The following is a 14,875-nucleotide window of genomic DNA, read 5'->3' as shown; positions in this document are numbered from 1 at the left end:
ACACGAGTTTCCCGCTAATACCCAGAGTGGGGGGACATTCTGGGGGTTGAATACGGGAATCTCGCCCCTCATACACACAAAATTTGTAAGTGTACCCTGAGGTACTCTCACAAATTTTGTATAGCTTCACGCCATACCTCGCCCGCTTTGTGGGAATGTATTGGCGGAAACTGAGTCTCCCCTTGAACGCAACGAGAGACTCATCAACCGCGACCTCCATTCCAGGTACGTAGACCTGCGTAAATTTGGCCCCGAAGTGATCGATGACCGGCCGTATCTTATACAGACGGTCATAGGCAGGATCACCTCGGGGGGGACATGCTGCATTATCGGAATAATGCAGACATTTCCGGATGGCCTCAAACCGGGGACGTGTCATGGCCATACTGTAGAGTGGCGTCTGGTAGAGGACGTCCCCACTCCAGTATTGCCTGACACTGGGTTTTTGCACTAGACCCATATGCAGCACGAGGCCCCAAAATGTCCTCATCTTTGCTGCACTGACCGGCATGCAGCCACCAGGTCTAGCCAAAAATGAGCCGGGGTTTTGAGCGACCAACTGTTGGGCGTACAGGTTCGTCTGCTGGGCGTACAGGTTTGTCTGCTCCACCATCAGATTCACCAGTGGGTTACTGAAAAAAACACTAAAAAAGTCAATTTCAGTAAACCCCACTGTGGGAATCTGGTGGTGGGGGGGCGGCTGGTGGTGGGGGGAAAGTGGCAGGGGGGGGGTCTGGGGTCTGAAAGATGGAACAAAGAAAGTTTAGATAAAAGTTCTTTTTTTTTTTTTTCCTAACTAACTTTTCCCTTCTTTTCCTGCCTAACGGTGCCTCTCCCTCACTGACCCTAACCTACCTGGAGGGTGATGGGTGCAGGAGGGTGATGGATGGTGATTAGGGGGACTCAGGAGCTGGTGCTGGACGGTGCTGCAGGGTGCTCGTGCAGAACAGGAAGAGGAAGGGAGAGAGGAGCGCAGGAAGTTTGAGTCTCGCGCCTCTCTCCCCTGCACCAATCAGCACCCTGGACAGCAGGCATCAGCACCATGGCCAGCACCGCCTCTCCAAATGCACGGACTGTGATTGGTGGTGTGTAATCACGCCACCGATCACAGTCTTTTTCCGGTTCATCGGATCACCGGAGACCCGAATGGACCGGAAACGCAGAAAACCGCAGGTCTGAATTGACCTGCTGTTTTCTGCGATCGCCGATACGGGGGGGTCAAATGACCCCCCCCCCTGCGTTGTTACAGGATGCCGGCAGGATGATTTCAGCCGGCATCCTGTTCCGATTAACCCCCGCGGCGCCGGAATCGCGATTTAAAGCCATGACGTAACGGTACGTCATGGGTCCTTAAGGACTCGGGAAACATGCCGTACCAGTACGTCATGCGTCCCTAAGGGGTTAAGAACAAAAAACTCTTTCTCCATGAACACAGTTTGCATCCGCCCTATATCAGTTCATCACTATTTATTTTAAAGCTGGAGCCACGGACACCACGCCATGCTATATGGACATGTAGAGGCTCATAACACTGGTCCTAAACAGGGCAGAGCTGTGAGACTCAATGGTCGAGTCCTATCATGACCGCATCCAAAAAGATGCAGCTTGGGATAGAGGAAATGTTCCCATGTCAGCAGAAGTCGCAATAACGCGTGTGCAAGCATCATATACGCCTGTACAGGCAGTTTTACTCTCAGAAAAAAAATTAATGTGTTGCTCTACGCATTAGTATGTCTATATTGACAATACCCCCAGCCAATCCCAGCGCTTCTCTTGTGTACACCTCATGTGAGAGCAGCCATAACAGGCCCACTGATTGGTTACTGGTAAGACATATGCTGATATAAATGGATTGGGGCAGAGCTTAGCACCGCCGGGCAGTGTAATGCTCAGGTTAGTGTGGCTTGCTGTAGTCACCGGGCTGTTGACCACCTGCAGTGCCTGATCCTGTGTGCCGAGTGGGCCCTGGCTGTTGTCATAGGGTTGTGGTTACCCTTTGTGTTTGCATCATACAATGAGCTAATGTGAAAAAAGCAACCTGTAGCCTTAAAGGGACACTGTCAGGCCCAATAAGCATTTTTAGCTATATATATATGCAGGTATAGGTCTTCTAATGTGTATTAAAAACATATAAGTATACCCCCTGTCCACCTTATAAATACAGTAAATTCATGTTTGATAACCTGATAGAATCACTCTCCTTTGCGCCCAAGGGGCGGCGTTTCAGCTCCACTTGTGCCCCAACCGCCGTTTTCAAGCGCCGCCCAGCTCATCAATATTCACTTCGCTGGGCGGCTTCTGCTGTCCCCGACGCTCCGAGATCCCGCGCATGCCCAATAGAAAGCTATGGGCATCGGCCTCACTTGCAGCTTCTGGGCATGTGCGGGATACCTTGCCCGGCACTCCCAGTGGCCACATTGATACTGCGCCTGCGTCCCATAAACATCACTGAAGCAGCTTCAGCTGCACCTGCGCCGGCTTTGCGATCACAGCCACTACATGTCTTGCTGCAGATATGTGTGAAAAAGTGCCTGCGTCGGGGACAGCAGAAGCCGCCCAGCAAAGTGAATATTGATGAGCTGGGCGGCGCTTGAAAACGGCGGTTGGGGCGCGGCTGGGCTTAAGTGGAGCTGAAACGCCGCCCCTTGGGCGCAAAGGAGAGCGATTCTATCAGGTTATCAAACATGATTTTACTGTATTTATAAGGTGGACGGGGGTATACTTATGTTTTTAATACACATTAGAAGACCTATGCCTGCATATATATATAGCTAAAAATGCTTATTGGCACTACAAAGCCCAGCACGCCCTCAGCTATTTATGCCATGCAGACACTGAATGGCTATTGTCTGGGGGAGGGGTGTCATGGCATACAATAACATGTTACATAATGGTTTAGTCCTTACAAATATATTGACTGGTCTCCTATGGAAATCCAGTTATTGATCATGCAGTGTTGTGATATATGGAAAATATATAGATTTTTGGATTTCTTTTTGGATATGTAAGAATACCACTGCATTATGCAAGTGATATCTACTAGAGGGACTAAAAACTAGTTATAGATCAATAATGTTTATTAAAAAAATAAAATAATTTTTTTTTTTCATATAAAGTGTTTTTATTGTGTGATTAAAAAAACACACACCACACTGTGTTTGCCAGAATCAGTATAGTAAAGATAACATTATTTTAACCACCCCGTCAACAAAAGCGCAAAAAATACAGAATTGTTTTTTCTTATTCACCCCAGCCCCCCCAAAAAATAATAAATTTTAATCAAGAAGTTCCATGAACCCCCCAAAAATTCCCAATGGAATCTACATACTGTGACATCTACTCAAAAATGAGTGATTCCTGGCTTTTGGAATTGATCGACATAATGAGACACACTATTATTGTGCAAAAGTCGAAAAAAACACATAAAACTACACATATTTGGTATCACCGTAACTGGACTGACCCATAGGATAACAGTAACATCCTAGTATTGTCACACAGTGAACATTGCAAAATTGAAAGTGCAAAAAGCAGTGGAGGAACTCCTTTTTTTTAAAAAAGCTATCAAGTTATATGTCCCCCAAAAATGGTGTCACTAAAATGTACAGTTCACTCAAGCCCTCATGTGGCTAAACCGATAGAAAAATAAAAAAAGTTATGGCTAGAGAAAAAAAAAAAAAGCCCAGTGCCTTATTTCGTACTCCTCATCAGCGGAAAATACTCCTCAAATGCTAAGAGTTGTTTTTTTACTCCTCCGGACAAGAGGGACAAGAGCAGAACGTGAACAATATGGTAAGTGCAGCCATAGCTGTTCCCCAAAAAGTAAAGGCTGCCTATTACTGCCATACAACTCTGAGTTGGCGCTACCATAGATGACCCCTTTATTTCTGCCATGTGGCCCAGATAGTGTTGGTGCACTATTTTGAAAATGTAACTGCTTATTTTTCACACTCAGAAATATGAAATTTTTATAATGTTAGATTTTTTTTTTTAGCTAAAGACATCCTTAAGACCAACAGAGAAGATGCCCCCCCTACCAAGAGACCATACATCTTGACCACGCAGAAGATATTTCTGCAGGATGTCATAGATCTGCCATCGTAAGTATTTTTTTTTTAAACTTTTTTCCATTGTTTGTTTCTTTTTTTGCCAGTACGTGTATGGCAGTACTAGTAATAAATGGTAATAGTTGATGGTAATGGAAAATTGCAGTATGGTAACACCATATGCTAATATGGTTAATTCATATCATCATTATACAGTACTGTTAAGAATGGTAATGTTACAGTATATGGCAATATGGCAATATAGGAATATCATTCAAATATGGCAACTTGAAAGTTTGAAGTAGCTTGAATTTTTTCTTCCTTTTTTTTTTTATAGCACAAAAGAGAGCCTTTATGATCAAGAGAAGGACACGTCAAAAACTGAGACTTCTGACCCAGAGACTGCCTCACCTGCGAGCACCCAGTCTTCACCAGTGGCAATGGAAGATTTATCACTCCCGGAGACTTTGTTCGGTGGTGAACAGCCACAACCAGCCAGCAGGGCTGCAAACCGGAGGAGAAGAGGGGGTCTTGCCGCTTTTGCTCAGGTAGACAATAGGGCTCTAATCAACTCCATGGTCATACACTATCTAAATCAGAGCAGGAAAGAAGAGGAGACCTTCCTCAGAAGCCTTGCACCCCATCTTCGTAAGATTCCACAAAATCGACAACTTCGGACCAAAGCAGCCCTGATGGCAGTGCTGGAGGCAGCAACGCCTCCCAACGATCCCCAGGAGTTCTTCATGATGATCAACCAGTGGCTCATGCGAGCAGAGGCCAGTACATCTGTAACCCCTCCGCCACCAACCCCTCAAATACCCAGACCTTCTGCTCCCAGGCCACTTCATTGTAGGCCAGTGGCCTATAGAACCTTCCCTCCCGTATACTCCCAGGAAAAGCGCCCTAATTACCGCAATGATTGTTATGGGCCGCCTACTACTGGGCCTTCTTCCAAGTTTAGCTCCCTGCAGTCTGGCCACAATCGTAGAGAAGGAACCACTGCTAGTCCTCCTGCTAGTACAGTGTCATAACAGCAGTTATTAGACTTAGAATTTTTTTTATTGCCACTCTGATTTGTTAGCACTATGTTGATGCCTAATTTGATGTTATTTCGTACCATGTTGGTGCATGTTTGTACTTAAAAAAAAAAAAAAATTATGCTTCTGGTTACAACGAAAAAACAACCAAACTAAGTTGACTTTCTTTGTGTCATTTATTGGGGGGGGGGGGGGGGAGAGGGGGTGGAGAGGTGAAGTGAGGCAAAATGGGTAAGACCTGACTTTCTAAAACCAGAGCTGGAGATAGGGGACCAGCCCTAGTTTTAGAAATTCTGTTTTCAGTTGGATATCAAAAACCAGGACTGGGATTACAAAGCAGCCCTGGCACACAAACAGCACCAGCCCACATATGATGTTGTGTAAAAATAGTGATGCGCAATGCATGCAACAACAGCAAATTTTGCTTTACTTGGCCATGCCCCTATCTAAACCATCAATACAAGAAAGGAAATAAAAGTAGAACACAGAAATGCCTAATCACATGGTCACGTACATACAATACCTTCCCAATAGCACCATATGCAATGATCATACTCTATGAGCAGCAGTGCCAAATAAATACCACAGTACAGCATTAGGTACCTCACCAGCATCTGATACCACAGTGCAGCACAAAATACCTCCTCAGCAGTGCCAAATAAATACCACAGTACAGCATTAGGTACCTCACCAGCATCCAATACCACAGTGCAGCACAAAATACCTCCTCAGCAGTGCCAAATAAATACCACAGTACAGCATTAGGTACCTCACCAGCATCTGATACCACAGTGCAGCACAAAATACCTCCTCAGCGGCGCCAAATAAATACCACGGTACAGCATTAAAAGGGTTTTCAGGACATATCCCCTTCTTCCCCCACTCAGCCCCTCTGACATTAAATACTCCGATGCTCTCCCTTGCCCTGCGCTGAATTGCGCAGGGCAAGGGTATTTTCTGGAGATCCGGTGACGTACCAGGCTCTCCATGAGTAAGTTCCGCCTAGCAGTGAGCCCAGTGACACTGGCACTAATAGATGGGCTTTAGTGCTGCCCTAGCCTGTAAAATGGCTAGGGCAGCGCTAAAGCCTCCTCATCAGTGCCGGTGAAGTCACCGGGAACACTGCTAGGTGTTTTTTTTGTTGATCTGAGGTTCCTTTCCCAAGGTATTAATACTTTTTCTTAAATTAAATGCTGCGATGCTCATTTCAGAGGGGCTGAGTGGGGGAAGAAGGGGATATGTCTGGGTTCACCTCTACCCTTTTTAATATGCACATTAGGCTCTTGGTGCAATCAAGGTGTTACTTTTGCACTTGTTGCACCCTAGCGCCGCTCATTTCTGTGGCCAACCTCTCCCTCTCGCTGCTTTGCCACTGCCTGGCCTTGTCAATTAAGCAGCCAGGAAGAGACTGACCACAGAAAGGAGCGGGCAGCAAGATCAATGGTGACACCGTCATTGCACCCAAGGCCTAATTTACAGTTGAGTTTCTGCCAGATGAGATCCACAGCAGAAAGTGGAGGGACACAAAGGAATTGCCAGTCGCCAGTAATCTGAAGAAGTTAAGATAAAGAGGTAAAAGTGTAATCAATCCACATTTCTTCCGTATTACGGACAAGGATAGGACAGTTCTATTTAGGGCAGGACGTTCTGTTCCGCAAAATGCGGAAAAAAACACAGCCAGTATTCTTGTCACAAAAACGCGCAAGGCGGTGTGCAAGAGCCTTAGATCTGAGTATCATATTGGCAGTTCTGTGTTAGCCAAGACTTGCCAGGTCCTCATATCAGGCAGCTTCAAATGAGAGCATATTGTGGACAGGAGACTGGTACAGCAAGTAGGATGCCTGGCTGTATCGCTAGAGGTATAACCAGTAGGAAGAGAGATTGTGATCCCGCTGTATAGAGCGCTAGTGAGACCACATCTGGAATACTGTGTCCAGTTCTAGAGACCCCACCTACAAAAAGGATATAATAAAATGAGACGGGTGCAGAGACGGGCTACAAAAATAGTGGAGGGGTTCTATCATTAAACCGAACAGGAGAGAACATAACCTGTAGATCCTTGAGGAAAGAAGGAAAAGGGGGAACATGCTCGAAACCTTAAAATATGTGAACACTGGCGTAGCTATAGGAGTCGCAGTTGTGAATGGGCCCCTAAGCCAAGGGGGCCCACAGGGACCCTTTTGCTTGTGGTGCTGTATTTTTCCATTTATAAGATGCAGTGCATCTTATATAGGGAATACTGGTAAGAGCTTCCATTATGGAAGCACTCTCTAGTCTGCGGGAGGAATGAAGCGCTATGAGCACAGTACTCACCCTCCCTGCTTGCTCTTCTTGGGGCCCGTGCTGCTGTGTCCTGGCTGCCTACAGTGTCAGGACGCACAGAGCGCACTATGACCTGATGACTGTGCAGCATTGACCCTGAGAAGACAAGAGAGCCTGGGAGACCACCGGACCTGGAGAGTGGCGGCGGAGCAAGAGAGGTAAGTTTATTTATCTTAAAGTCTGATCTGAGGTTTGATATGGGGGTTTGAGAGGTCTAATATGGCGGGGTCTGGAAGTCTAATGGGGGTCTGATCTGAGGTCTGATATGGGGGGTCTAAGAGGTCTAATGAGGGGTCTGGTCTGAGGTCTTATATGGGGGAATCTTAAAGGTCTAATGGGGGTCTGGTCTGAGGTTTGATATGGGTGGGTCTAACATGCAGGTCTAATGGGGGTCTAATCTGAAGTCTGATATTGGGGGTCTGACATGGAGGTCTATTGGGGGTCTAATCTGAAGTCTGATATTGGGGGTCTGACATGGAGGTCTATTGGGGGTCTGATCTGAGGTCTGATATTGGGGGGTTCTGACATGGAGGTCTAATGGGGTCTGATACATGGGGGGGTCTGAGAGTTCTAATGGGGGTCTGGTCTAAGGTCTGATATGGGGGTTTCTAACATGAAGTTCTAATGGGGTCTGAAATTGGGGTCTGACATGGAGGTCTAAAGGGGGTCTGATCTGAGATGGGGGGGTCTGATATGGGGGTCTAATCTGAAAGGTAAGGGGGTATTTTTTGTACTAGAGCACATTATAAGGGGGTAGTTTTTGTAATGGCGCACATTAGGGGGTATTTTTCTACTGGAACACTTTATAAGGAGAAGTATTAGTACTGGGGAGCTATGGGGAACATGTTTACTAGTATGGGCACAATAAGGGCATTATTACTATTGGGGCATTGTTAACACTATGCACTCTGGCAGATTATTTCTATTGGTGGGACTTTGGGGAGCACTATTACTGTGGGGGGCACCTGGCACATTATAGCACAATTATTTGTATAGGACATTATGATTACACTATTAGTAATGGACACTATTTGCCGGGTGCAGTTATTTTTTAGGGCACTGTGTGCCACTAATTGTTGAAGGTTGCATATCTGTGTGGTACTAGTGTTCTTCTGGTGGGAGGATGATGCAAAAGTAGGAAACTAAAATGTCTGTTTGTTAAACTGTGCAGAGAGAAGAGATGGCTGAAAGAAGTCATCATGGCGGTCTGGTCTGAATAGAGAAGATGAGGAAAGAGAACATCTACATCAGAGGAGATGTCACTGGATGTGAGAGGTATGTGGTGCTGTATTACCCTGTATGTTCTGTAGCCCGTTAAGTAATGTTTTCCAAGTATGTCTTTAAAGGGCTTCTGTCAGCCCACTAAACCGTTTTTTTTTTTTTTTGTTTACTAATAATCCCTACACTGCGATTTATGCATACATAAGTTAAATAATCATTTCTGTTCAGTAGAATTTGCTAAAAAGCGATTTTTAAAATATGCAAATTACCTTGCTACCAGCAAGTAGGGTGGCTACTTGCTGGTAGCAGCCGCATCCTCCGACCCTAATGACGCCCCCTCCGCATTGTGATTGACAGGGCCAGGGAACGGAATCGTTCTCTGCTGGCCCTGCCTGTTAGCATTCAAAATCTGGCGCCTGCGCCGCGGCCGTACCTATCTTCAATCTGCGCAGGCGCACTGAGAGACGGCCACTCGCTCGGCCGCTCCATCCTCAATGCGCCTGCGCCGATGACGTCACATCTACACCCGGCGCAGGCGCATTGAGGATGGAGCATTGAGGCCGCCTCTCAGTGCGCCTGCGCCGATTGAAGATACGTACGGCCGCAGCGCAGGCGCCAGATTTTGAATGCTAACAGGCAGGGCCAGCAGAGAACAATTCCGTTCCCTGGCCCTGTCAATCACAATGCGGAGGGGGCGTCATTAGGGTCGGAGGATGCGGCTGCTACCAGCAAGTAGCCGCCCTACTTGCTGGTAGCAAGGTAATTTGCATATTTTAAAAATCGCTTTTTAGCAAATTCTACTGAACAGAAATGATTATTTAACTTATGTATGCATAAATCGCAGTGTAGGGATTATTAGTAAACAAAAGAAAAAACGGTTTAGTGGGGTGACAGAAGCCCTTTAACTCTTTCAGGACCAAGCCATTTTTCACCTTAAGGACAAGGCTGTTTTTAGCAAATCTGACCAGTGTCATTTTATGTGGTAATAACTTTAAAACGCTTTTACTTATCCAGGCCATTCTGAGATTGTTTTCTCGTCACATATTGTACTTTATGACAGTGGTAAAATTAAGTCACAAAATGTCATTTTTATTTTTAAAAAAAATAAAAAATTTACCCAAAATTTGGAAAGATTAGCAAATTTCCAAATCTCAATTTCTCTACTTTTATAATAGATAGTAATAACTCCAAAAAATAGTTATTACTTTACATTCCCCATATGTCTACTTCATGTTTGGATCATTTTGGGAATGCCATTTTTTTTTTTTTGGGACGTTACAAGGCTTAGAAGTTTAGAAGCAAATCTTTAAATTTTTCTGAAAATTTCCAAAACCCACTTTTTAAGGACCAGTTCAGGTCTAAAGTCACTTTGTGAGGCTTACATAATAGAAACCACCTAACAATGACCCCATTTTAGAAACTACACCCCTCAAGGTATTCAAATCCGATTTTACAAGAATTAATGGAAAATGGAGATGAAATTTCAGAATTTCACTTTTTTGGCAGATTTTCCATTTTAATCAATTTTTTTCCGCTAACAAAGCAAGGGTTAACAGCCAAACAAAACTCAATTGTTATTGCCCTGATTCTGTAGTTTACAGAAACACCCCATATGTGGTCGTAAACTGCTGTACGGGCACACGGCAGGGCGCAGAACGAAAGGAACGCCATATGGTTTTTAGAGGGCAGATTTCACTGGGATAATTTTAAGCTGCCATGTCACATTTGAAGACCCCCTAATGCACCCCTACAGTAGAAACTCCCAAAAAAGACCCCATTATGGAAACTATAGGATAAGGTGGCAGTTTTGTTGGTACTATTTTAGGGTACATATGATTTTTGTTTGCTCTATATTACACTTTTTGTGAGGCAAGGTAACAAAAAATAGCTGTTTTGGCACCGTTTTTATTTTTTGTTATTTACAGTGTTCATCTGACAGGTTAGATCATGTGGTATTTTTATAGAGCAGGTTGTTACGGACGTGACAATACCAAAGAATTTTGGTTGTTTGTTTCAGTTTTACATAATAAAGCATTTTTGAAAATAAATATTTTTTTAGTGTCTCCATATTCTGAAAGCCATTGGATTTTTATTATTTTTTGGGCGACTGTCTTATGTAGGAGCTCATTTTTTTCGGTATGAGATGATGGTTTGATTAGTACTATTTTAGGGTGCATATGACTTTTTCATTGCTTGGTATTACACTTTATGTGATGTAAGATGACAAAAAATGCCAAATTTTTTCGGCCTTACGTACTATGTTATGTACTATATGTATGTAAGGCAGCCACGATGCCTAAGGAAGGTATCAGGCTGCCTTACCTGCCATTGGGTCCCGTCACAGCAGCTCGGGGACCCAATAGCCACCCTGCACACACGTCTGAAGCCCGCACATGCCGTGGTCAGCGCTGACCGCAGCAGTTCAAGGGTTAATGCGCCGGCATCGGTGATTTCACCAATGTCAGCGCATACAGCAGGGGTCCAGCTATCAGTGACTGCCAGACCCCTGCCGCTGATCGGGCGGGTGCAGGAGCTGGACATTAAGGGGTTAAAGGGATTGTCCGCTTTTAAAAAAAATGATTGATGACTTATCTTAAGAATAGGTTATCAATATCACATTGTTGGGGTCTGACTCCTGACACCCCCGCCAATCAGCTGTTTGAGAAGGCAGATAAAAAATAAAAAGTAACATAGGATTGCTGCAAAACTCGGCATGCCGTTATGTCTCAGGCAGATGTGTAAATAATTACAGGTGTGGTCTGATTAGATGCTGGGTCTTGCCACAAGAGGGCGTAAAAGTGCTTCCCCTGCTGCCCTATAAAAGAGCTTTCAGAGGCCACTTTTGGGTAGTGTACATCTTGGTCATTCACTGCTATATGTTCCTCTACAGTACACTCAAAGACATTTTGCCTGGTTGATAGACTTTGAGAAAGGGTGCATCATTGGACTAAAAAAAACAAACGGGGTGGTCATTTTAATGAATTGCCTGCCATATAGGCTATACTGGCTTAGCTGTTAGGAGGCGATGGGAACAGTGATTACGTGAGGATATGCACACATTGCAAACAGTCCAGACAGACCACCAGTAGAGAGGCTCATTTGACTATCTGACAAGCACAAGCAGCTCCCACAATTTTATTGTCCACCAGTCAGACACAGGTGGCACCTGCATTACACACCCCTGTCTTTGCCTGGACTGTTTCCAGGGGCTTAAAGGGGTTCTGCACCCGGGACCCCTGCCGATCAGCTGTTTGAGAAGGCAGCGGTGCTGGCAGTAGTGCTGCGGCCTTCTCGCTGTTTACCGCAGGCCCACTGACGTCACGAGCTAAGCTCCATTCAAGTGAACAGAACTTATCCCCGCCCAGGCCATTGATACTAGTCGTGACGTCACTGGGCCTGCGGTAAACAGCTGATTGGCATGGATCCCGGGTGTCGGACCCCCGCCGATCAGATGGTGATGATCTATCCAGAGGATAGATCATCATTTAAAAAAACTGCAGAACCCCTTTAACTAGGGTGGCCGGACAGTCTGGTTTTCCGGCTCCCTGTCCTCTGTCCGGCGCAGGGCCTGGAGGGACACGGGGATGTCCACCCTTTCAGTAGCTCTGCGCTCACCCCCAGTCAGTCACTAGAGCTGCTGCCCCAGCTCGCCTTCCATTCAGAAAGTTCTTCCCTCTCCTTCCCCAGCGATGGGGATGGGGCTTCACAGAGACGGACCTGGTTTATCTGTTTGGGGGTGAGGTGAGGTCTGGCTTTCTGTGGTGAAGCCAGTGGCCATCCTAGGCTTATCAGAAGGAAGTCTGGTAAGTCCCAGCATTGTCTTGGCGCTCAGCTCTCGCACAATTGTTTCTCCACTGTAAACACCACACAGGAGCCCTCACAGAGCAGCTTCTCACAGCTGACTAGCTCCGCCCCTCCTGTGACATCATCACAGGTCCTGCAAGGATTTATTAAGGTGAGTTTACACATTCAGGTTTCTTGTTGAAGCCAAGTACAGGAATGGTTGATAAACTGAGGACAAATATGAAAGGAATGACTGTGACGCCTTCGCTTTGTGAATCCGCTTTAGTGTTAAAATTGTATCAAGAAGCCTGAACGTGGAAACCCAGCCTCTGTGTCGTCTCCATAGCGGAGCCCCGCCCCCTGTGTGACACGGCGGTGACGTCATCACAGGTCCTGCAGTATTGAGCAGCTACATATGAGGCGCTGGACGGGTACGTACGACTGGTAGTCACTCGTGTGGTGTAGATTGTAATTCTTTGTATTTTATGATAAACCATGGAACTAATTATAAGAAGTTGTCATCATGAGTCTAGTAAACACATAGAAGTAAAACCTCACAAAGATCTGCCCCCTCCACAACAACTACACAAGGCCTCTTTCACACGACCGTATGGCTTTTTCAGTGTTTTTCGGTCCGTTTTAAACGGATCTGTTGTTCCGTTTTTTGTTTCTGTTCCGTTTTTCCATATGGCATATACAGTATACAGTAATTACATAGAAAAAATTGGGCTGGGCATAACATTTTTAATAGATGGTTCCACAAAAAACAGAACGGATACGGAAGACATACAGATGCATTTCCGTATGTGTTCCGTTTTTTATTTTTGCGGACCCATTGACTTGAATGGAGCCACGGAACGTGATTTGCGGGCAATAATAGGACATGTTCTATCTTTCAACGGAATGGAAATACGGAAACGGAAGGCATACGGAGTACATTCCGTTTTTTTTTGCAGAACCATTGAAATGAATGGTTCTGTATACGGACCTCAAAAAACGGCTTGTAAATGGAAAAAAATAAACCGGTCATGTGAAAGAGGCCTAAGGTCTCTTGCACACGGCCGTTGTGGGTCCGTGGCCGTATTGCAGCCTGCATACGGTGGGTCCGCAATACACGGGCACTAGCCCTTGTGCACTCACCATCTACAGAGATGTGGAACGGAAGAACGGATCGGAACCACTACGGAGTGCTTCCGTGGTATTTCTGTCCGTGCCTCTGCACCGCAAAAAGATAGAACATGTTCTATTTTTTTTCTGTGCGGACGGATCACGGACCTATTCAAGTTGATTTCGTCTCGATCCATTCCGGCCGCCGCATGGTAGTTGCCCATGCATTGGGGACCGCAAATTGTGGTCCCCAATGCATGGAATGGATGCACAACGTTCGTGTGCAAAAGGCCTAATAAAGAAAAAGTGAACAGTAAGGCCTCATGCACACAACAGTATTTTTTCACGGTCCGCAAAACGGGGTTCCGTTGGTCCGTGATCCGTGACCGTTTTTTCGTCGGTGTGTCTTCTTTGATTTTTGGAGGATCCACGGACTTGAAAAAAAAGTCGTTTTGGTGTCCGCCTGGCCGTGCGGAGCCAAACGGATCCGTCCTGAATTACAATGCAAGTCAATGGGGACGGATCCGTTTGACGTTGACACAATATGGTGCAATTTCAAACGGATCCGTCCCCCATTGACTTTCAATGTAAAGTCAGGAGTTAATATACCATAGGATCAGAGTTTTCTCCAATCCGATGGTATATTTTAACTTGAAGCGTCCCCATCGCCATGGCAACGCCTCTATGTTAGAATATACTGTCGGATATGAGTTAGATCGTGAAACTCATATCCGACAGTATATTCTAACACAGAGGCGTTCCCATAGTGATGGGGACGCTTCTAGTTAGAATATCCTACGAACTGTGTACATGACTGCCCCCTGCTGCCTGGCAGCACCCGATCTCTTACAGGGGGCTGTGATCAGCACAATTAACCATAGGCGTGCGCACGGTGTGTGCCGGGTGTGCCTGGGCACACCCTAATCAAGCCGACTTGAGGTTTACAATATGCTCTCAGCTGACGATTCCACTGTTCATTAGCGCACTGAGCGCTGTAAATGGCACTGCAGGCAGCAGAGCAATACAGCTGATGCCTGAAATCTCCAATAACAGAGCTCTGTACATTACAGAGCTCTGTTATAAGGGAGGAGGCTGCTGATTGGCCAGTATCAGCTGGCTGCCATGCCATTGGCTGATCCTCTCACACCCCCTTCTCTCGGGAGCTGAACACAGCAGCAGTAGCTTCTTTTTCAGTTATTATGAACAGGAAGCGCGCCGCCCCTGCTGCTGCTGAAGTGCCAGGGACATCATAGGAATGGAGCCATCCCCATGTGCCCAGGTGATGTGACAAGGTGAAGTGTCCTGCAGGCTTCTATCTACTGCTGGGTGGGAGGTCAATGTGGAGCTTTATGAATGGAA

At 45.9% G+C, this 14,875-nt stretch overlaps 1 protein-coding gene across 1 annotated transcript in view; it reads left to right on the top strand.

The window, feature by feature from the left end:
- Positions 1 to 14,875, top strand: part of LOC121003740 (oocyte zinc finger protein XlCOF6-like) — an 88,452-nt gene that overhangs the window by 51,139 nt on the left and 22,438 nt on the right. The window contains exon 8 of the mRNA XM_040435614.1: positions 2,100 to 2,105. Within this exon, the coding sequence (XP_040291548.1) occupies positions 2,100 to 2,105 (6 nt within the window). The remainder of the gene's footprint in view (positions 1 to 2,099; positions 2,106 to 14,875) is intronic.

The sequence above is a fragment of the Bufo bufo genome, chromosome 6, assembly GCF_905171765.1.
Source record: "Bufo bufo chromosome 6, aBufBuf1.1, whole genome shotgun sequence".
NCBI lineage: Eukaryota > Metazoa > Chordata > Amphibia > Anura > Bufonidae > Bufo > Bufo bufo.
Note: the sequence above shows the minus strand (reverse complement) of the source record. Positions and strands in the feature narration are given on the sequence as shown.